Raw genomic sequence first — 22,360 nt, forward strand, 5'->3', positions numbered from 1 at the left:
TGTTATAAATTTATTTAATTCTATTGTTAGTAAAATATCAAGAGACAAAGATAGAGTTTTTTTTGTTCGCCACTTTTTAAAATAACAAATATTTTAATCCAAAATAATTTTTTTTTATTTAAATTTGTGTGCTTCAATGGATTTACAAGTTTTTTTAATTTTAAGTTGGGGGTTTCATTCAATGTTTTTATCAATTTAATTTTAGAATTCAAAATCAGGTGCTTTATATTTAAAAGATGGAAAAATCAGACGTAGTTTAAAATTGTTTACGTTTATCGTAATTGGGAACGCCTTATTTCAATTATTCTGTACGTTTAACTTTAAGGTCAAAATTTTTCTCTCTACAGTGACGACGGTGACAGTTCCGTCGCAACAAAATTAATTTAATTGATAGTTGTGATGGGCTAAGGTAGTGCATGGTATATGCTTGAAGGAGGTGCACTCAGCCTCTAAAATTGAGTAGCTGATAAATGAAATTATCAGTGGAAAGGTGGTAAAACACATATGGTATCACAATGGGCTCTTTAGCTTAAGTGTGTCCTTCGTGGACAGACAATATAACCTAACCTAACCTAATGGTGACGGTTGTAAATTAAGAGGCAATAAAATTGCAACATAAATGCAGAATCAGCTATTGTTGGAATTGAAATCGGGTAACTATACCGAGCTACATAGAATTATAGGACGTTATCAAAAAATGTGTAGAGGTAGTTGACAAATTTCTCCAAGAAGTAGTCCCCGTAGACATAGTTGATAAAATTCCTCGCTTATGTGTCTGATTTCAGGCTTCGCATCCTTATTAGTTTCCGTTTCTTCTATTCATATTTTATTTACCATTGATTGCTTCTATAATTATCATAATCTTTGATTCAAGACATTCCGGATGAAAGCATCTTATATCGGAAAGCGATAGGCATTAGGGATACATAATGATTGATATGAATCCAATTCTAAGCCGACATGGTAATTTTGTGAATTTTAGAATTATTTTAAATGTGGTCTATCAATAAAAGTGTACACTTAGATACTGTGAGACCTACATAAAATATTCGCATGAGGTCTGGGAACGGTAAACTAAGATAAAGACGAGAAAATTGAAAAACGAATTTATCGTCATGCTATCCATGCAATTCACTCGCATCTGCCGTTTATGCTGCACCCATTCCTTCCGAGGTAGAAACGAGAAAATGAACTACCCAAATCCTTGAATTTTTACTTCATTTAACTATAGTGAAATTATACTAATGAATTCATTAATATTTGTTGAATAAGCATCCTAGAGCCTACTATAAACAAACCTGCAACAGTTTACCATTAAAATACAGCATTTTTAAACATTTTTAAATATTTTTTATTGGCTAATTCATCTAAAAATACAATCATGAATAAAATATTATACACATTTTCTTTCAAAAAGAATCAAAATAAAACAATTGGTCATAAAATTTCTTTTTATAAAAAACAAAATTCACAAAATGGTGTGTAAGTGCTCTTTTTTTTTTTTTTTTAGAAAATTTGTTTATTTTGTCCAAAGTAGTTTTTCCATTTTAAATATTTTAATATTTATATTTATTGCCAAACAATGTTGAGTTTATCTGTAAAGGAAAATAGAATTAGATGCTGATTTTGAAAATGAAAATACCACAGGTTTAGAATGTATAACATGAAAAAAATGCATAACAGATATCTGCAGAAAATTAATATTACAGGCTGATTTTGAAAAAGAAAATATCACAGCGGAATGGAGCTATAGGATCTCAATTTTTAAAGTTAATTGTTGGTTAGGGTTAAGCAGTGGTTGCCGTTAAATCTATTTGAACGAGACTTTTTGAATACCATACTATTTATTTTTTAGCTTTGATTGTGGTATTTAATAAAGATCTTTTAAAGTTTTGAAATATATATCTTTAGGGATAAAAGAGATGCAAAGAGTGTTGTTGGAAAGGAGCAAAAATGTTCATAAAAATGACTCTATTAAAAACTTGAGACTCCTCATATTGACATCCTCTAATTAGTAAAGTGCTGGTTAAGTTCTCTATATAATTTTGTGTGAAAAAATTGGGGAAAATAGCTGAGGAGCCATCCCTTTTTTGAGTTAGTATAGGCACCGAATACAATCTATATTTAAAAATTGTCACCGCGTTCAATGACAAAACTCATTCTTATCACAAAGTTTATTGACAGTTCTTATAGTTAAAAATGTAATAGAAGACAGAATAAACCACGTTTATTTCTGTTCCCACCTTAAGAACATTTTACCACGCCAATAGGAATTAATTTCTATGTAGCTTATACAATTGGTGAGAAAGACTGTTCAACTTGTTCCTTTTTCAATTTGTATTTGTATTCGTATAACAGGAGGGATCTAGTATCTACCTTTTGTGGGATCATAAAAGGTAAACAGCTTATCAATTAATAGTAAATCAATCAAAATCTGTGGGAACAGATAATGTTAAAGAAACAATTATATGTTTACCATAAAATATATTTTTTTATAAAATTATTCTTTTGTTGCTCCTTCTTCGAACGTTTCATTTTCATCGTCTTCTTCCTCAGCCCATGTAGACAATGTTGGGTCTTCTTCTTCAGCATCCTCAGCCTCACCGATTGCTTTGTACAATTCATGTCTCGTTTCCAATATCTCTTTTACAATATCTTAATAACAAAAATATTGTTAGTTTTAAGAAAAATAATTTGTTTATATTTTTTTGAATTTACCAGAAAGTACATCTCGACTACTAATCATATTCTCCATTTCCACAGAAACTTCTTTCATTAGCCATGGCATGAAGTTCTCATCAACGCTAGTCTTCATGTTATCAATAATGAAGCCATCGTCTTTGAGTCCTTCCAACACGGTTGGAAGTAAATCTGCAATATATCCTTGCATTAATACAGCTGCCGCAACTCGTTCTTCGGTTTCTTTTTGTGCTTGGGCACCTGCTTCGTGCTCAGCAATACGTCGATCCTAAAAATTAAAATTATATTAAAATTTGCATTCGTTATTTTAATAATCTGCAATCGTACCTTCTCTTGTCGATATCTTCGTTCACGTTCTTCAAGACGTTGAGCTTCTGTACATTCAGCATTTCGAATTTCTTCGAATTGCCGTTGTTGTTCTCTTAATGCTTCTAATTCTTCTTCCTCTAATACTTCAATTAAGGCTTGTTCCACTGTCTTACCCACTAATATTTCTAGGATTGGTTGTACTTCAATATCAAAGTCGAATAGCTACAAAAAAGATATTTAAAATCAAAATATAATTCAGAGCTTTATAAAGCTATGCTGAAGTTACTTTGTTTGAGGCGTGTTATACAAAATCGAAGTTATTATTTATAGCTTTCAGTGTATGAAAGGATGCAATGTAATTCTCATGAGAAAAAACCGAAAGGGTCGGCAAACTAGCGATAAATAATATATATTTTCGGAGTATGATATGATTTCGGATACTGAAGACGTAAAACGTTTTTTAATACTATATCATTTATAATAGGAGAGCCCAAGAGGGGATTTGAGTTGTAACTTGAGATCGTCAGATTAACAAGTGAGGGGTTCCCAGGACACTCTTTAGTACCTCCACCAAATATTATCCCCAAATATGAGGAGACGCGCATACGATCAGATTAGTAAAAATGAATTTGCTCTAGGTGAATTAAATCGAGCGGGTTAGATTGAGATACGGGAGGTTAATTACATTCTGAAAAATGACAAACGGCTAACGCAACTTTTCAAGCCTCATTTCCTTGCGTCACGCTTAAATCATCATTATTGAAATGTACATTTTTTAGCGTGTAATTGACCCACCATATGTTAATCTTACGTGTTCGAGTTATATCACCTAGCGCACTTTTTTTTTACTGATCTGATCATCTGCCCTACGCATATCTTCCCATATTTAGGGCTAATATTTGGAGAAGGTACTAAGGTCTAAGAAATCTCTTCTTTGGCTTTCTTTTTATTGGGAATTGTAACGAATTTGAAATTTTATAATATATACTACACTTCAATGAAGTATAATTTCTAACGTGAAATGAAAAGCAACAAATTTTTATAAATCTTGAAATGCTTACATCGCCTGGATAAATTTGTGTCGCTGCATCAATACCAACTTTAGCAGGATAATAAAATGGTGATTTAGGGCGTTCCAAGAACAAATCAGTTTGTGTTGTTGTATCGGACACAGGAGGGTGATCCATAATTTCTTCCAAATATAATTCAGTTTGTACTGGTTCATGTTTTCGTCCTTTGATTGGTGGTGGAGAGCCTAAACGTAAACGTACTCCATAAGCTTTTCGATCTTTTGCTTTTTGCCTACACATTTGTCGTCTTCGTGCTTCTGCTGCACGCGCTGCTAAGGTTTCTTCATCTCCAAATCCCTGTTGAAATTAAATTATCCGTAAAATTTGTGCCATTCACGACAAATTTGATAGTATTTTATTTTGTGCATGTCTGAATTAACGAATATTTTTTAATTTAATAGTGTGTATACGAACATTAAATAGAAACGAAATATTTGACTTTTATATATATAACATGCTTTGAAGAGCTTGCTTGTGCTCCGAAATACATATCAATTGATATACTTAAGTAAGTTTTTCTTTGTAAATCACTGCAAATGATTGAGTTATATACCATGTGTGTGTCTACCATCTTGGGATATACATATGTCTGTAGTATGACTGAATACATCCTTTTACTAATGCATCTAAGCGAGAGGTATTATTCATGTATTGTAAGACTACAGATACGATAAACAGATACGATACGACAGGCTGTTGTATTCATGCAGAGAGTGGGAGATTTGTTGCATACAAATATTAACTATGTAACTAAAAAACTCCCACCTCCAAGTGTCTTCCAAATAATTCAATGCATGTATATAATACCTCTCGCTTAGATGCATTACTAAACGGATGTATTATGTATTCAGTCATACTACAGACATATTTATATCCCAAGATGGTAGATACACACACGGTATAGTATTATAGTATACTAAAAATATTGAAGTCCTAAGTTTTTTATTATCTTAAAACCTTATCGTATAGATGCTAATAAATTTGACCTATTACGTTAGTACTAAGCCACAAAGCAAAGTTTAGGAGAGGGTATCCACCGGTCTATGCATACAGAGAGAGAGAGAGAAGGTGTGTTGGTTTTATACGTAAAAAAGTCAATTTTTCCCACAAATGAACTATAGAAGTTTGAAGATTTACAAGAAATCACTATTTAGAAGTACTATTTAACTTGGCACATTTAAGCTATTGAAAGAAATATAGAAAGTCTCTGCCAAAAAAAAAAAATGATTCAGGCGAAAAACCAAAAAAGTTCCCTGTTTGTTTCAAATGTTTTGGTATGCAATTTTTTTTTTTTAAAATATAAAAAAAGTACTAATCCGATGTTAAATTTGATTTCCTACAAAAAATTGTATATACAATTTCTTGAAATTTTGCTTAGTTTATGAGATATTTGGAAAAACCAAAATGGGGCATTTTTCGTTCCTATCTTTAATTTCCATCCTCTCATTGAATAGCACTTAGCAATATTTTCTTCTTTAATAACCCATTGAACGATTCTTGTAATAACAACTCGTGAATGCTGCAGTTCCTTATTGCCCTGTTTATTTTACATAATCAATAGCCCAATTCATATTTGAAAAACTTTAAATGTCATTCTACACCATACTAAGACCAAAAGCTCTAAAAACCTACTTGATAATTTTGATTTAAACAAATAGAAACTACAAAAAAATCACTTTAAACATTTCAAGAATTCCATTGCCAGGACTATTTTAATAGAAAAATATTATATCATAGTTATTTTCCTAGTTAATTCTAAGTAAATTACCTAGTTAATTCTAGTAAATTATTAATATGTATAATAATAATTATACAATAATAATTATTGAAAAAAGAATAATTCAGAAACTTCGAATTTCGTAGTTTAGAACGCTCTGTAGACTATTGACTATCGTGTCGTTCTTAAAGAATTATGTTTAAGAATTTTTAAAATTTGCAACGTTAAACCACAATTGCGTAGCTATAATTCCTCATTTTTAAAATTTAGTAAACATTTTAACACATACGGACTAAATACACTCAACTAGGATGCAATTATGGTGGAAGTGCAAGGTACATTCAATATTGTCATAAGTAGATATGTTTAATGCACTGACTTGCACTTCCACCTGCTAATATAAGTATTAGAGAGTTTTTGTTGAAAGTTAAAAATGTAGTGATTATGATGCTCCAAAAATATGAAAATAATTTATTGCATCTAGGCTAGACCACAAAACAAATTTGATATTAGTGATATGTAGTTTTAATTGATATATTACTACGTGATTTCAAACTTCAAATGTGTTCCCTTAATTAAATTTTTTATTGTAGAGTTTTCGAAAACTCTATAAAATACTAAATATATGATTTCACAGGGTTCTACAATTTTTATATTGCGTCACAATCTTAAAATTGATTAATATTCGTTCTTTGCTTTCTTATACAAAGTAAATGTTTAAACATAACTAATACCAGTATTATACTAGCATTTCAAGATCAAGATCATTTTCAGATTCAGATCAAGATCATTTTGATTTTATAAAGGCACAATGCGGTCATGAAGTATTATTTTTTTAATTATTCTAATAAGAAGATAATTGAATAACAAATAACGAGAGTACAGCGAACAAGTGATTAAAGTTTATTTTTTCGAATTTTTTATTTTTATTTTGACGTACGACAGACACTTTTTGTAAAACTATATCTTTTTTATGTGATTAAATTATCGACTTCTTAGATTAAAATAAAGAAAGAAAGAAATATGAATGATAATCAATTTAAAAATGGAGATGTGGAATGTATCGCGCGCCAGAGCAACATTTTCGATAATATTCTCATTTAAAACACCTTTCACACTCGGCGTAATGTAGCTGTATAAGAAGTTTCAAAATTAAAGTATATAATCACTAAAACAATCACTAATAAGTACTTATGTTGAATAAATCATGCTAAATACGCAATAAATACAGAGTGGTCTAACGGCAAGTTCTAACAGCAGGAATGCATCAAATGGTACGTTAAAGAGAAAACGATGAAAATTTCTCGATACATTTATGGCTTGAAAAGCATAGTTTCTTCGATAAAGTCTGTTGAAATTTTCGAAGAAACGGATATTTTGACAACTTGCTTTAAAAAAAATCGAAATTTTATGCGCTAAAGATTCTTAATGATTTAAGGTTTATAGTTATAAGTTACGCAACCTAGCGGGAGAGATGCGAGTATCTCATCCTGTTTCGAGTAAAAAATTTCTAGCGTCAGTAAATTTATTATAACGCTTTGCAATGACCCAACCTTTGGGAATATGCATTCACCAAAATATACTTTCTTTTTTTTTTTTAAATAACACAATTACCTACACTAGAAAAAAATCTACCATACACTTATATCCGTTTGCTGGTTCTAAGTGTGCTAAGAAATAATTATTATTTTAATGTTATCTACCGTTTGATGAAATCCCAATGTCATAGTTTTGGACACTCTGTATAAATATTGAGAGTATTACTATTTGCTAAAAATATCATACAAATTTTTTTTCTGTCCATCATAAAATTACCAATAAACGACTTTTAAAATAGTGTAACATGCAAAATGAAAAACCTTCATGCATAAGCTATTTTTGAAAATTAAAACTACACCTTAATAAAATGATGAAATATGAACAATAAATATTAGAATGAAAGGATGATTCTAATTTACAAAATTTTTTGTAATAATTCAAACTTACTTGAGATAAACATTTTGCATTGCCACAATAAGGATTCCATTTCTGCTGATTGATAGTGCGAACCAAAAAATTACATTAAATATTTACTCTCAAACAGTGTCTTAAAAATATCAAACTACCTCAAATATTACGACCCTAAACTAAATCATGTATTTTACACTAGTTATTTGGTGTATTCAAAAAAAAAAATACTTTGTGATTTGATTTATTTCTCAAAATAAAAATTACACACGTTTTATAAAGTACATTTTAATATATTTATACTCACCGGACATGGTGTTGGTTGTATTGCATATGTGTTTCCACGATGTACACGTTTATCGAACATAATATTAGCTGTATTTCCATCTCTGAAACAAAATTGAATAAAAATAAAACATGATGTTGTATATGAATATAATATATAACTTGCTTGTTGTAATCACAAGCAGTCGTGGCCGAGCGGTTAAGGCGTCTGACTAGAAATCAGATTCCCTCTGGGAGCGTAGGTTCGAATCCTACCGACTGCGATATAAATTTTTTTCAAATTTTTATTTCGAAAATAAACTTTAGTGGTTATTAAATTTTCTGAATATAGTTTATTGTCCTGCATTACTTTTGCACTTAAAAAATCTATGTGTTTATAAAACAAATTGAATTATTTAACCCTTTTATTATGGAAGCGTTGATATATAGACCCGGTAAAATCCGTCATTGAGCATGATTAATTTTCAAATGGAAAATTTTTGCAGGGTCTCGATTAAAAAATGTTCTCAAACGTATACCCGGTGGAATATTGTTTAAACTAATTTTTTTTAAACAAATAAACAATATTAATGAAATTGCTACGGAAAAAATTTTATCATATATAATTGGAGTTAAAATTTACACAAAAAGTTCTTAAACATTTTTCTCTAAGCCCTCCAGTTTTCGAATTTGAAAAACACGATTTTTACGATTTTCATTCCTCAAATAGTTTATCTAAAAAGTCATATTTTTAATAGGTATAAAATTTTTATTTGTGGTGTAAAGCTTACTCAACAAAAAAACCCAAAATTTTTGGACCTAATTGCATTTTAAGTACTTGATTGTTAATTGTTAAGAAAGCGTACGCGAAAAACTATCCAAAAATAACAATTTTCTGTTCTATATATGCTACAGAGATGGAATTTTCACCAATCGATTCGAAACCAACTCTCCGGAAAATCGATTAACGAAAATCCAATCTTTCTAGCATGTATAGAACAGAAAATCTTTTTGTTGGCTAGTTTTTCGCGCACGCACTTAACAATTAACAATCAAGCACATAAAATGCAATTAGGTCAAAAATATTGTTGAGTAAGCTTTACACTACAAATAAAAATTAATAAATATCATACACTTTTTGAGGTATGAAAATTTTAAAAAAACGAATGTTTTTTTACCTACACTTTTACGTTCAGAGAAACATTTTTTACTCGGGATACAGCAAAAATTTTCCATGCGAAAATTATTCATGTTCAATGCCGAATTTTCAGAATTTTCTCTCATATTTAAAACTAAAAGAAGGGTCAAAGTCAAGATTATACTGTTTATTATGTAGTCTTTAAATACAGAGTGAGTAGAGAGGAATGACTAGTTTCAGTAGTGGATTGTAATGTACACATATTGAAACGTTTCATTTCAACCCTCCAGATAATTTACTCCTTTTGAAAGATTTCTGAGTTTATACAATATATAAAAAGAAACATTTAAAAAAAAAAATCTTCAAAATCGGAGCTGTTATTGAGGACACCCTAAGTATGGCTATTTTATGTATTCTTTTATCCGACAATCAGTTGGATAATGTAAAAAAATTTTTATGCTATTCAGGAAAAAATGATTAAATGGTTGTAATACGTTTTATTTTATGCTTTACAACTTTGCTTATAAAAATTTTCATTTTTCTGATACATATTAAGCAAGAAATCCTCAAAATTTATTATCCATTATAATAGTATAATAACGAGGGCTCTTGTTTACTGATCCAAAATTATTATTGTTCAATAATGTAATTAATTCTGAGCATTTTCAAAATTAATATTAAAAAATTTTATAATGGATAAAGTTGTTAGAAAATTAAGTTAATTTACTTGTTAATTAAGTTAAGAAAGTTAAGTTGTTAGAAATTTAAGTTAATGATCTGATCTTTTACTTTACGTATAATAAACTACATAATTGCTTTATTTTGAAAATACAATCGGTTCAGAAGATATAAGGCTTTTAAATGTATTTTCTGCGTAAAATCAATGTACTCCTAGATTAAGGGTCTAGACATCCTGGACTCACATTCACTGACTGATTCACTGATCTATACAAATTCTAACACACTTCTATATATGAAAGAAAGATACGGCTTTTTGCTTTCGAAGAAAAATTACTTGACGGGACAGTTTTAAAAACTTTAATTGTTTAACTTTAAGAATAGTTTTCTACTCTATAAAATTAGTTTTTAGTTTCTGTGCTTTATGTAGAGATTTTTTTGCAACAAAACTAAAGTTTGGGGAAAAAATAAACCATATTTTTAAACGAACACAAAAAACAAAAACATTAAAATGATTATCCAATAATTTCCCGAAAGAAAAAACAGTCATAACTTAAATATAATTAGCGAAGATTAAATTTCTCTATCCCTTCTTAAAAAGTATATATTTTTAGAGAAGAAAATTATTGTAACTGACCGGAAATCGCGTGTTTTACGGTGGTGTAGAGTATGGTCTTCCGTTGTTGGTGCAAGTTTTCTTTAACATACATTAAACACATTTTTCAGAACAAAATTTTATTTAATAAACAAAGACAAAAGATAGGAATTCGTAAGTAATTTATATATAATTTTCTCTGTTATCTATTAATATTAAAAATTGTTTCTATACTTCAATAGGTTTGTATAAGTATCTAATAATTTCTATTTTCTGTTAAGGTTAACAGAGGTCATTCGGAAATTGAATACATTTCGACTTTCTGTTTTAGAATAAAAATAGTCATTAATATAAAAGGGATAAAAGATATATTAAAAAATTAATAAAGATATTTATGATAAAATTTAATTAAAAATTGACTTTTTGATATGTTAATCGTCTTTGCGTTATAGGTACTTCCCTACTAATACTAACTTCTAATAACTTGGAAATCGAAGCTCGTAATTAAATATTAAAATGATAATTCATTGAAATTAGATAAATAAACGTTCTATTAGAGATAACACATCAATTTTATAATTTATAAAAGCTTCGCATCTCTTACAGCAATCCTAAACTTACATACGTTGACAATTATTGGCAATTTACAGGCAAAATCTCAATTTAGTACACAAATTTTCCTCATTAAATTCTCCAAAGAAAATCTGTGATGAATAGTGAAACAAAAAAATGAGATTTTAAAAACCAAAATCGGTACAATCGGTTTAAAACCTGGTTGTAAACTCACAACATTATAATTCAAAAATATATTATTAAACTTGTTGGAACTTTTTCTATCAAATTTTGGTTTTTCTTTGCCCCAGGACTAAGATACATTGAAAAAATGGTAGGAGTACTCGGAAACAAGATGAACCAGCAAGCAATGTTTTTATGGCAATCCGTATTTAGCATCCCTAGGTTTAAAAAAAAAAGTAATATGTCATAACTCGAGTTTTTAAAAGGGATAATATCGCCGTGCCGGCGTTACCCAATGTAGGCGCTAAAGTAAAAACAACATAATGATTTTCAAAATTCATAAAAATTTTATCCGTTACTTAGACAATAAGGTCACAAATAATATGTATTTAAATGTACTACGTATGGTCACTCTAGAAAATGATTTAAGTTAGTGTCCACGCTAATAAATAGGTACACATCATAAAACGGATCAATGTATTCATTTATTCACATTTTCATTCAAGTGTGAGTATCTTGGTTGATAAAATAAGAATTATAGATTTTTTATTTGAAATAAAACTATAATATATCAATATGTCTTTTTTTTAATTTAAGAGATTATGTCATGACATTTATATTTTTAATAATTTGACGTTAAAGAACCTTTCTACGAAATAATAGAAAGATAAGTTTCATTTTTAATACATATCCTTACCACAAATCACACTAAACTGTTAATTTTAGCCAAGTGGTTTTTTTTCTCCAAAAACCGCAATTTAATGTATTCAAGCAGATATAATCTAATATTTAATGGAAAAATCGATGAAACTCATTTTCGATTAAATTTTATGAATGGTCAAAAATGATAGAGTTTAGAACGATAGTGCATTTTAATAACCTCTAAAATATAACCTGTAACATATAACCTCTTAATATATGACCTTTTACCATGTAAAATATATTAGGAAAACCCGTTCATTGCAAGCGAAACGATTTTTAATAAAAACTTTATTTTTTGCATATATCTCTTTATCGCCTTGTATCGCTTGATATGCCGTGTAATTCTTTCGATAATTCTGAAATTATATTCGAATAAAATAAAAGTATGACGGTTGTTTCAGTATCTCCCGTTGGTCACTTATGGGGCATAGTGGATGGGGCATTTTCTTCTAACACTTGATGGTGGATCAGATCGAAAAACTCCAAAGAACTTTTCACTATAGAGTTAAATTGGTACGCTATCCACTAATTGATTACTTTTGAGACATCCGGTATGTGTTATGTCCATGGGTAAAGTAGTTAATTGGTAAATCTGTGTATAGTAATTAAGTCGGTTCAACCAACATAACAAATCGAACTGAATGACGTATTTTTAGACCGATTTGGGATAATTTATTTAACAAAATATTATTTCTTGAATTTTATACACCAATTATATACATAATTTAATATTGCTTTTCATTTTTTTTTTTATATTTTCTTTTTATGGATATGGAAAGTTCAAGCACCCCGATGGATCACAATAACCGTAAACAATTAAAGGTGAAAGCTCAGAAAAGATTAGCTTTTTCGGAAGGAAAAAGAAAATATTTTTTCACAAAAAAGAAAATGTTTTTAAAAAATGTTATCACTAAAAATACAATTTAGTCACAGTTATATCTTTTGTAAATCGTGTTGGTTTCTCAGTGCAATAAATATTTTTCTGTTTTATTTATAGACACGGTATGGTTATATTATAATTGTTGAAGGTAATAAAAACTATACGCAATCGAGTAAAATGTAAACGTAATTTACGACCACTTAAAAAATGTGTAGTTTTTTCTTTTTTATAATTTGTTCAGCTGCAGTCGTGGCCGAGTGGTTAAGGCGTCTGACTAGAAATCAGATTCCCTCTGGGAGCGTAGGTTCGAATCCTACCGACTGCGAATAATATTTTTGTTTCATTGTTGCCTACAACAATACAAGTGTTTTCCAAAAATAGTAATGGTATAATATTATGGCATCGATTTATTTTGATGACTTCATGCAGGATTTAAAATACTGACTGTGATGACTTTATATATTGGTTTAGATTTACTAAAATTGTCAAATATTCTTTAAAAAAGCAGTTGCGCCATCAACGACGAACTAGTAAATAGATTTGACCTGAAATAATAACCTTTTTTTTGTTGAATAACCTTTTTTCTGTCATGATTTAACAGCGGTTAAGTCTGGTTTTTATTCATTTTCCGTCAAAGTTGCTGCTAGGTAGCAAAAACCGTGAGGGTAGCTTTAAAAGCCATAGGAAACAAAAATCTAAAAAAATTATAGCATTCTTAGAATCGCTACCACTATCTATAGTATATTTGTATATCTCTTATAAGCTGCAACTCAAGAAATCGGCTGTAAGACTCATGGACTCTTACAGACGTCTGGCAAAATTATAGGTCAAAATTTAGAGCTATTCAAATTTTTTGTTTGAGTAAATATTAAAAGAGAGCGATTAGAACTAAGATTTTCGCAGGGTATTACTGAATATAAAAAATATGAATAAGTTTTAGACTTTTTAACTTTTTGCTTAACTGTTCGGTCCTGATTTAGATAAATGCTAATTATATCACAGCAGTCGTGGCCGAGTGGTTAAGGCGTCTGACTAGAAATCAGATTCCCTCTGGGAGCGTAGGTTCGAATCCTACCGACTGCGAACTATTTTGTTTTTGATAATAGCTTGACTATGAATATAGGAGGCGTGATCCATTAACGATGGCAAAATCATACGATCCAAGTGTCAGAGTAGAAAATTGTTTATCCATTATTATTTATTTTTAAAAAATTTACCACTAAATTCATTTATTTCAAACGTACATATTTGCGTTAATTTCTGACATATATAATCATGAGACTTGGATCACTAAGGTTCTACCATAGACAGAGATATTTGCAATTTTATTTCAAGCTCTTTTAGTTAATTCAAATAAGCATAAATAAAACAAATATATTTTCACAAATACATAAAAATAAAAAAATTTAACCTTTTGGAATTTAAGTGGCGTTCTAATCTAATCACACTCAAGTTTTTGCATTTCTCAGCGATATTGCAAAGTAGAAATTGCAAACAATTAATTAATTTACGTTTGTTACAATAATTGTATAAATAATAGAGTAATAAAATACATATCACATCAGGTGAATAACGTTAGATAGATCTAAAAGTGGAAGAAAAATGTTTCAAATAACTTTCTTGCCTTCAGATGTACAAGTTTCGCACGGGAAATTGAGTGCACCTAGCCAACCCATTCAAAACCAAATCCAAACCTAATCAAAATCTTTATTAATGTTATCTTCCTATTTAATGAGAATACCATAGAATTATCATCTGTAAAAACAGTTATTTATCAATAGAAGCCATGACCGAGTTTTAAAAGCGTCTATCTAACTCATTTGATTGACCATCGAATAGTATTTTTATCAAAAAACATTGTAAAATAAAATAGTAATAATTGTTTTTGTAAAGAAACTTATGATTATCGAAAATGTTTTTTAAACATACTTTGACGTGTTTTTTATTTAAATCAACCTCCCCTTTACCCATGACCAATAGAATAGCACCCTTCAAGCTTTGTTTTCTATATAAATTTTAAGAATAATAAATATTAAAAACGTAAATAAGATTTTAATCTAATCCACAAACATACAACACAACCATATATGACGCATTATAAAAAATTTGAACAAACACTGATACAGTGATTTGGTAAAATATTAAGGGATTAGGAATTATTAGAAGTTTTATTAATCTAGTGATGGAGCGAAGTAAGAGTATGAAAGCTAGTGCTGCTAATCCAACTTTAACTTTGTACATCAGAGCTTGCGTCTAATCCGGTAATTCTGATTTTTTGCAGACTTGTTTATGCGGAATAATCCAAGTTTTTGACCTCGAGCGCTGAACGCAACTTTGTCAAAAATCGAAAAAATCGTGAAAATTACGGCATTTTTTTTCAGATTTTTGCTATTGTAACCCTAAAGAGCTAGTGTCTGATGGTACCTTTTCGGAAATTTTTTAAAGTTTCCGAGTTAAAGCTTTTCAACCTTCAACCACTAAAGGCATGGATGAAAAGGAAAACCTCTGGTTTCAATGAGGATTTTGAAGAGGCGATGCTGGAATATATGTCATCTGATGCTTTAAATTGGCTACTAACGAAACCCGAAGAACCAGGTTTAATCTGATGTCAAAACATGATTTTCCCCATCAAAATCTGCAAGATATTTTTTGGTTTAAAGTCGTTTTTGATTGGTTAATTACAAAACGAGTTATTAGTCATAATGGTTATATAGATTGAAATGGTACACCCTGTAGCCAATAATTTTGTGACGTATTTTTGAGCAATGTGATACCAAAACCAACAAACTGAATTTACGTTTAATAATAATTGAACAACTTTTTATTTTTGTTCAAAAAAATTTAAGCATATTTCAGTGAAATTGACTTTTAATCAAATATTCCAGCCACTTGGTTATAGTTGATAAGAAAATACACAAAACCGGCCACTACTGCTGCTAAAAAAAATTTAAAGCAGAATAATAAAATATAAACCAAATATTGAACGCAGTCGGTAGGATTCAAACCTACGCTTCCAGAAGGAATCTGATTGCTAGTCAGACACCTTAACAATTAGGCCATGACGGCTACAAAAAAAAGCATTCAGAAAAATTCGCACATGTACTCTTAACTATAAAAACATAATTAAGCTAAAAATAATTTCGATTTGGTAATTTTATAGACTCTCTGTATAATCTAAGCTCGTTAAAGTAAAGAGACCTTCACTAAAAAAATGATGTTGATTCATTGGGTGTTTTGTCGTCGAACCACGAACGACGGTCAAGGCTAAATGAAACTATAGTTGGAATAGTTAAAAAGCGTTAGAAAATCACTATATTGCTTTACCATAAAAATAACCCTAACACCCCCAACAAAAATAAAATCATAGTACTTGGATAGAATGATAAAGAATGATTGAGTTGACGCTTGGTGCTAATGGTTTTTTATAGTACAAGATTTTATATATATGATAAAAATTTATTTACTTTCAATAATTTCATGTTATTATGCAAATTTTATTGGAAAATTATTGAAATTTTTGACGAAGAAATCGTTAACGATACATGATAATACCTTCAATAAATTTTCAAGGTAACTTGATATGTCTATAAGGTATCAATTTATTTTTCTATTTTATTAGTTAAAGTAAGCAAATTTGTAGGAATTTCTATATGCATTGATATCTAATCATAGAGAAATAAAGTTTTATGAACTGGCTTTGAAGGTTGAATAAATTTAACCTTATAAATTAAGAGGAACTCGTGAAGTTTTGTGCAATTTTAAAACGGAACTTCGCAAACTATTGTCTCAATTTGTAGAATTTTCTGTCGATTGGGGTTTATAAAAAACCCCTTTTTTGTAGTAGAAAAATTAGTAGTAATTGTGGAAAACGCCGCAAGCCTATTTAAATTAAAAATCTAAAATAATTAAAAAGAGAGTTTGTGGCGTTTTTAAAACGGTGGATAGACTAAAAAAAATTTGCAAGGATGTTTTCTTATAACCCACTGTTTTATAAATAAACCCCAGCTAATCAATTTCTAATTAATCACATGTATTCAAATAATTAAACTATAATTTAAAAAAAAAAAGACTTATTTCGTGAATAATAAAACTTATCATACAAAAAGTTTCGCTTTAAACTATACAGACTTTTTTTAGGATAATTTTCTGAAGCCAATGCAAAAAACCGCAAGTCAATACACCACGCAAACAATTTTTTCGTAAGAATCAAAAAATTCGATGTTCATTTATTGTACTATGATAACAGATCAGAAATCGTACACGGAAATAACAGAATTTGTTCATGAATAGATAATGGAGACGAATTGTCTTATCTGGATACGTAATTATACTTCGTGAAGCGATATAATAAGTTTGTTTACAATTTTTTCTTTTGTCAAATACTGTGTTCTTTATAAATAAAAAATTTAAAGTACATAAAAGTTTCAATATTTTCTATATCTGGAATTGTCATTATAGAATAAAAACAGTAATGTTTTTGTCCTTATTCTAAGTAAATTCCATAAACTATGACTTCATTTGTAAATTGATTCTTGTAATTTGAACAAACTAAATTTATTAGTGGAAAATATATTCTACGAATTTTAGTGGAAATATATATATTAATTTTTCTGGTTATATTTCTAAATATATGTTATGTTTTAATATCTCCTTTGCATTTAAACTTTCGGAGACACTATTATCCAAACTCAAATTTTGACGGTATAGTTCTTTTACAAATTATATCGCACACTACCGCTTCGTTTTTTAATCTTTCGCTGTAATTGTTTTTCAACACTTTGAAGTCGATTGGATTCGAACCTACGCTTCTTCCTAGCCAGACGCCTGGTATTGACTAAAACTATATTCACAATCGACACATCAAGAAAACATTTAAAGACAAATAAAAAGTTTATGCGCTACGAAAGAAATCTGATTCGATCGAAACCATTTTGAAAGATAAAACAATAAATTTATACCAACTCTTAAATTTTAAACAAATGCTTTTTTTTAGTCAAGTATCTGACTTGTATCCTTGGTAAAAATCTTTACCATCTTTGATAGTTTTAAAAGAACTTTTCAAAAGAGAAACGAAAACGCCCGATAAAAAAAATGTTCGTAAAACATCGTTGTGATGTAATAATGTTAATTGAATTGTATACACTGTACACAATTATTAATAAACATTATGACGTTACACGACCTTTTACGAATACTTTTTTTGTCGGGCTACGGCTACGGCTTCTGAGGAATTATTTGAATTTTTTAGAGTTTTGTTGATAAATTTATTATAAATTTAATACATTTTATTTCTCAATTATTCACATTATTAATTTTATTTAAAAAGCTTTATCTAACCTGATAAAAAAATCAAGATATTTTCTTTTATATTTTTTATTTAGGTTTTAAACAAAAAGAAAAAAAACTATTCATTCGTAAATAACCAAGATTTATTAAATATTTACTCATCAAATAAGTTAGAAGAATGTATATTAGCTAATAATATATAATTGCTTATAAATACATTTCGCATGTTCGTTGGGTTTTTCTTATATCGTTCGATTACATACAACAAAGATAAGTCATCGTTAACATTGGTAATATTATTAAGAAATTATATTTTTAGTTTTAATATTTTATGTTAAAAAGTAGAAGGGAAGCAGCCAATACTCCATTGATTAAACTACATATTTATCTGATTCGAAAATAGGGTCACGACTCGACTATTTCTTTAAAGTGGTTCGGCTGTCACGTGACTAGTCAAATAGTCAACTAGGCAATTTGTATGACATAAATCCAAGAAAATGCTCTAAAAATATCATAAACTAGGCAATTTGTATGACGTAAATGTAAGAAAATGTTAAAAAAATATCGTAAAAGCGTCAAAGTTTTTTATGTTTTATGAGAAACAAAATAGAAACAACTCACTGAAAAGCCGTGGAACCAATCAAACTTTTCAATGTGTGGTTTTAAATAATTTCAGGCGATTTAAATCATATTACTTAAATAGAATATTATTTGAGCTTCAACCTGATGCGATTTTAGTGACACTTTCTACCCAACATGGAATCGTAAATACACCTCAAAAGAAAGCGTAATTTCTACGATTTGTATTGTCTGCCATTTGGAGGATATATTAGTGTTTCACGAAGAATAAGGCGAGGCGGGGACAACTCGGCTCGCCTCGCTTTTTTAAATATGGCCCTCGCCTAGCCTCGGTCTCAGTAGAATGTTCACTACCCTAGCCTCACCTCGACCTCGGCCGAGGTAAAATATTGACTAGCCTCACCTCGGCCGAGGTAAAATTTTTCCTAACTTTGACTTATTTTGCATGAATGTACGTAATATGAAAACAAAAAATATTAGAAAATAAATATCTTTAAAACACGAAATATATGTTGCTTAGTCTCTAAATTTTTATGTCTCTTTCAAATGAAAACAGCATTCTAAAAACTGAACACAAGTTCTTCAAAATGCTTCTACGATTTTCAATACGAAATCCATATACAAGCTGTAAATATATATATATATATATATATATATATATATATATATATATATATATATATATATGTATATATATATATATATATATATATATATATATATATATATATATATATATATATATATATATTTTATATATTATATATTTATATTTTTTTTTTGTTTATATATAAAACATACCTAAAAGAAATTAAACTTTTTTCAATACTTCTATGAATATGAAAAAAAATTAGGATTAGTTTTTTATTTTAGTAATTTAGTATTTTAATATATATGAATATTATAAAAAATTTGCAAACATTATACGCAAAAAATGGCGGCAAATTTGCAACTGTCAAAGTGGATGTAAAATGGATTATAAAAGAATCGAAACTATATAATCCTTCTTTTATTATCCTTCAAATGGCAGACATCAAGAATTTTTGTTTCAATATGTAGGGTATTATAGACTATAATAATTATTTAAACCTTTTTAAAAATAAACTAGTTCGTATTTATTGAATCTGACGGTAGCATCTACAAAGTCTTAAAGTATGGCAACATCAAATATTTTATACTGTAGGTAAAAAGACGTTCTATATTAATATGGGGTTGTTGTCGACCGTCGATCACATAAAAATATTGATTTTTCCTTTTAAAAAATAGAGTAGGCGTAATTAATTACTTATTAATGTAAGACACATAAAATGTCAATAATTTTACCATCAATTAAAAGAATTAAAGATACCTTCAAATATTTAATTTAGTCAGATAGTAAGTAAATTTTGCACTGTTTATAGCTAAAGTCACATTTGGAATTTTGGATCACTCTAAACTCTCCTTTGTGCTTCTAAACACAACCCTTTATTATAACGCATTTAATCTCTGAGTTAGTGAATTAATTAACTTCAAGCAAACATGTGTATCATACACCGGTAATATTCATTTGTTGAAAACATTTTTATGAACATCGATTCTTTAAAATTTTGGTAGTTTTAAGTTTCGTATTTCTTATCATTATGGGAAATGTAACGCAACAAAATGTTTCATGTTTCATCATTTTCTACAAACCCGAATTAAGTTTTAACTAACTCAGAAAGTCGAGGTAATGTGTACGGTTACCGTAAAAAATGCCTCCCCTTTAAACCCATCAAAGTTTTGTATGAAATAGTATTTCTGTATTTTTTGACATCCTCTATAAAATATTTAGAATTTAAGGTAAAAGCTTTTCACCACTATGCAAACTAAGTCAGAAATCAGCTCATAATATTTGTACCATCTAAAGATATTTGGTTTTCATGCTTTTTTACTATGGAAAGATGAGATATAAAACTACTTACGTATGTGAAATTTTCCAGTCACCATTTGTATCACGTTTAACTCGCGCTAATCCAGCAACACTTGCCGCAATCATTGCAGCACCTTTCACTGCTGCATCACATCTTGCTTTATGTGCACTGTCTTTATGACCTAATTTATCGCCTGAAGTTGGTACCACACCCCTACGGCTATTATTCGTATCATCAGCACTACGATTTAAAACTTTCGGTCGACTAACATACGCATACAATTTTTTTGCAATATGCACTTTTTCATTTCGACCTGCATCGTCTGGTTCTGGTTCCAATAATAGTTTTTGTGCAATCACCGGAGGTGGACGGAGAAATGTTCCTTTTTTCACAACTGTTACAAATGGTTTACGTTCAATGTCGTCATTTCGCTTAGTATTCGTCACATTTTTAATTGATGTTGCACTACGTTGTTTTGGATCTGGCGAATCATTTTCTTGTAATTTGCGTAATTTTGCATCTAAAGACTTTGTAAAATCATTTTTGTTGATATTTGAATATGATTGACTGTAGTTTTTCGTTAAAACATTTCTAGTTTGTGTATAAATGTAACCATTTGAGCGAGTAAAATTTTTCTGGCGTTGTTCTTCTAAGTTACTGCCGCCATTTGGAGACCGTTGTGGTGGTATTATACGCCGTGTTGGATACACGACTACGTTTGGTTTTTCACTTTTTATTAAAGATTGTGTTGGAAGTGGTTTGATTTTATTTGTAGTTGGGATTGTTGTAGGCGTCGGATCAATATCATCATTAATCACTTGAAATGCAGCTTGAATTGCTGGTGAATCTTGCACAATGTTGCTATTGTTATTTTTTGTGGCTATTTCATTTGTATTTTCATCTCCTCCACTTTCTGATAATGTTGATGATATTGGGGGCATTTTTGGAAACTTCACGATTTTTATTTCATTTTAATCATTTTGGCAATTTTTTAACTGTTAGAGTTAGATTTGTGTTAGAGCGTAAAACCATTGTAAATTATCCTAATTTTTAAGTAATGCATCGATTAAGTAATTATCTGTTGGTAGTTGATTTTAATTGTCCATCTATTTAATCTATTAAGTCTAGAGAAATTGATTTTGGATTTAATAGAGAAGGCTGAGCTTCAAATAAGAAAAATTTTTCCGGTCTATTTTTCCGTCGCTATTTTTCCTTCGCTATTTTTACCGGATCTATTTTGTCTAGTCTATTTTTTCAATTTATTTTTTTCGGGTCTATTTTTTACAATTATCCATACAGTGTGTTACATTTAAGATGAAGACATCCTCATATTTTCGTCATTTTTAGGAATATAGATTAGAAATTTTTCACACTCATACATACCAGATGAGACGTATTTTTAATGAAAATTTATTAATTTATAGACACGCCTATGATAGCAAGTAAGCTTACTAGAAAAAGACGAACACAAATAATAAAAAGTTAAAGATCAAATTAAAGAAAAAATTAAAAATGCAAATTTTGTCATTAAAATCGCCATTTCCCTATAAAAAAATATTCTTAGCAACTATTTCTAATAATTTTATTTTCGATATCTCTAACCATCTCTGGAGCAAGGTAAATTTTGAGAATCGGCCCTATTTGCCAGTTTGTAATAGGCTGAGTTTAATGGCTATTTTTAATTAATTTAATTTAATTTTTTTTTTTAAATATTTATCACCCATTTGATAACCAAATAATTTTAGTTTTAACTTATAGTTTTTAGCAAGGGAAAATGCCTTGGTAGGCTTGCCTAGTTATATCTGTTGTATGGCTACCTGGCACGTAGCAGGTATGAAGAGTGTGTTTTTTTTTTTTTTATAGGGAAATGG

At 29.1% G+C, this 22,360-nt stretch overlaps 1 protein-coding gene and 3 non-coding genes across 7 annotated transcripts; 3 read left to right on the forward strand and 1 right to left on the reverse strand.

Annotated features, from left to right (window-relative positions):
• Positions 1–1,543: 1,543 nt before the first annotated feature.
• Positions 1,544–21,484, reverse strand: LOC123305746. Of its 4 annotated transcripts, XM_044887548.1 has the most exons (8): positions 20,541–21,484; positions 8,051–8,132; positions 7,783–7,827; positions 4,071–4,376; positions 3,028–3,231; positions 2,719–2,968; positions 2,477–2,655; positions 1,544–1,595 (listed from the first exon to the last, which is right to left on the reverse strand). In XM_044887548.1, exons 1-7 carry the CDS (start codon positions 21,428–21,430, stop codon positions 2,501–2,503), a joined length of 1,932 nt encoding a protein of 643 aa, XP_044743483.1. In that variant the 5' UTR covers positions 21,431–21,484; the 3' UTR covers positions 1,544–1,595; positions 2,477–2,500. The 4 variants fall into 4 exon arrangements, with proteins under 4 accessions (XP_044743483.1, XP_044743484.1, XP_044743486.1 ...); XM_044887549.1 differs by lacking the exon at positions 1,544–1,595 and having other exon boundaries at positions 2,465–2,655; positions 7,783–7,824; XM_044887551.1 differs by lacking the exons at positions 1,544–1,595; positions 7,783–7,827 and having other exon boundaries at positions 2,465–2,655; positions 4,071–4,366; positions 8,056–8,132.
• On the forward strand, positions 8,210–8,291 carry Trnas-aga. Its single transcript has one exon. It is a non-coding gene; the product is annotated as a tRNA-Ser (tRNA).
• Positions 12,979–13,060, forward strand: Trnas-aga. Its single transcript has one exon. It is a non-coding gene; the product is annotated as a tRNA-Ser (tRNA).
• On the forward strand, positions 13,737–13,818 carry Trnas-aga. Its single transcript has one exon. It is a non-coding gene; the product is annotated as a tRNA-Ser (tRNA).
• Positions 21,485–22,360: the final 876 nt, after the last annotated feature.

The sequence above is a fragment of the Chrysoperla carnea genome, chromosome 1 (genome assembly GCF_905475395.1).
Source record: "Chrysoperla carnea chromosome 1, inChrCarn1.1, whole genome shotgun sequence".
Lineage (NCBI taxonomy): Eukaryota > Metazoa > Arthropoda > Insecta > Neuroptera > Chrysopidae > Chrysoperla > Chrysoperla carnea.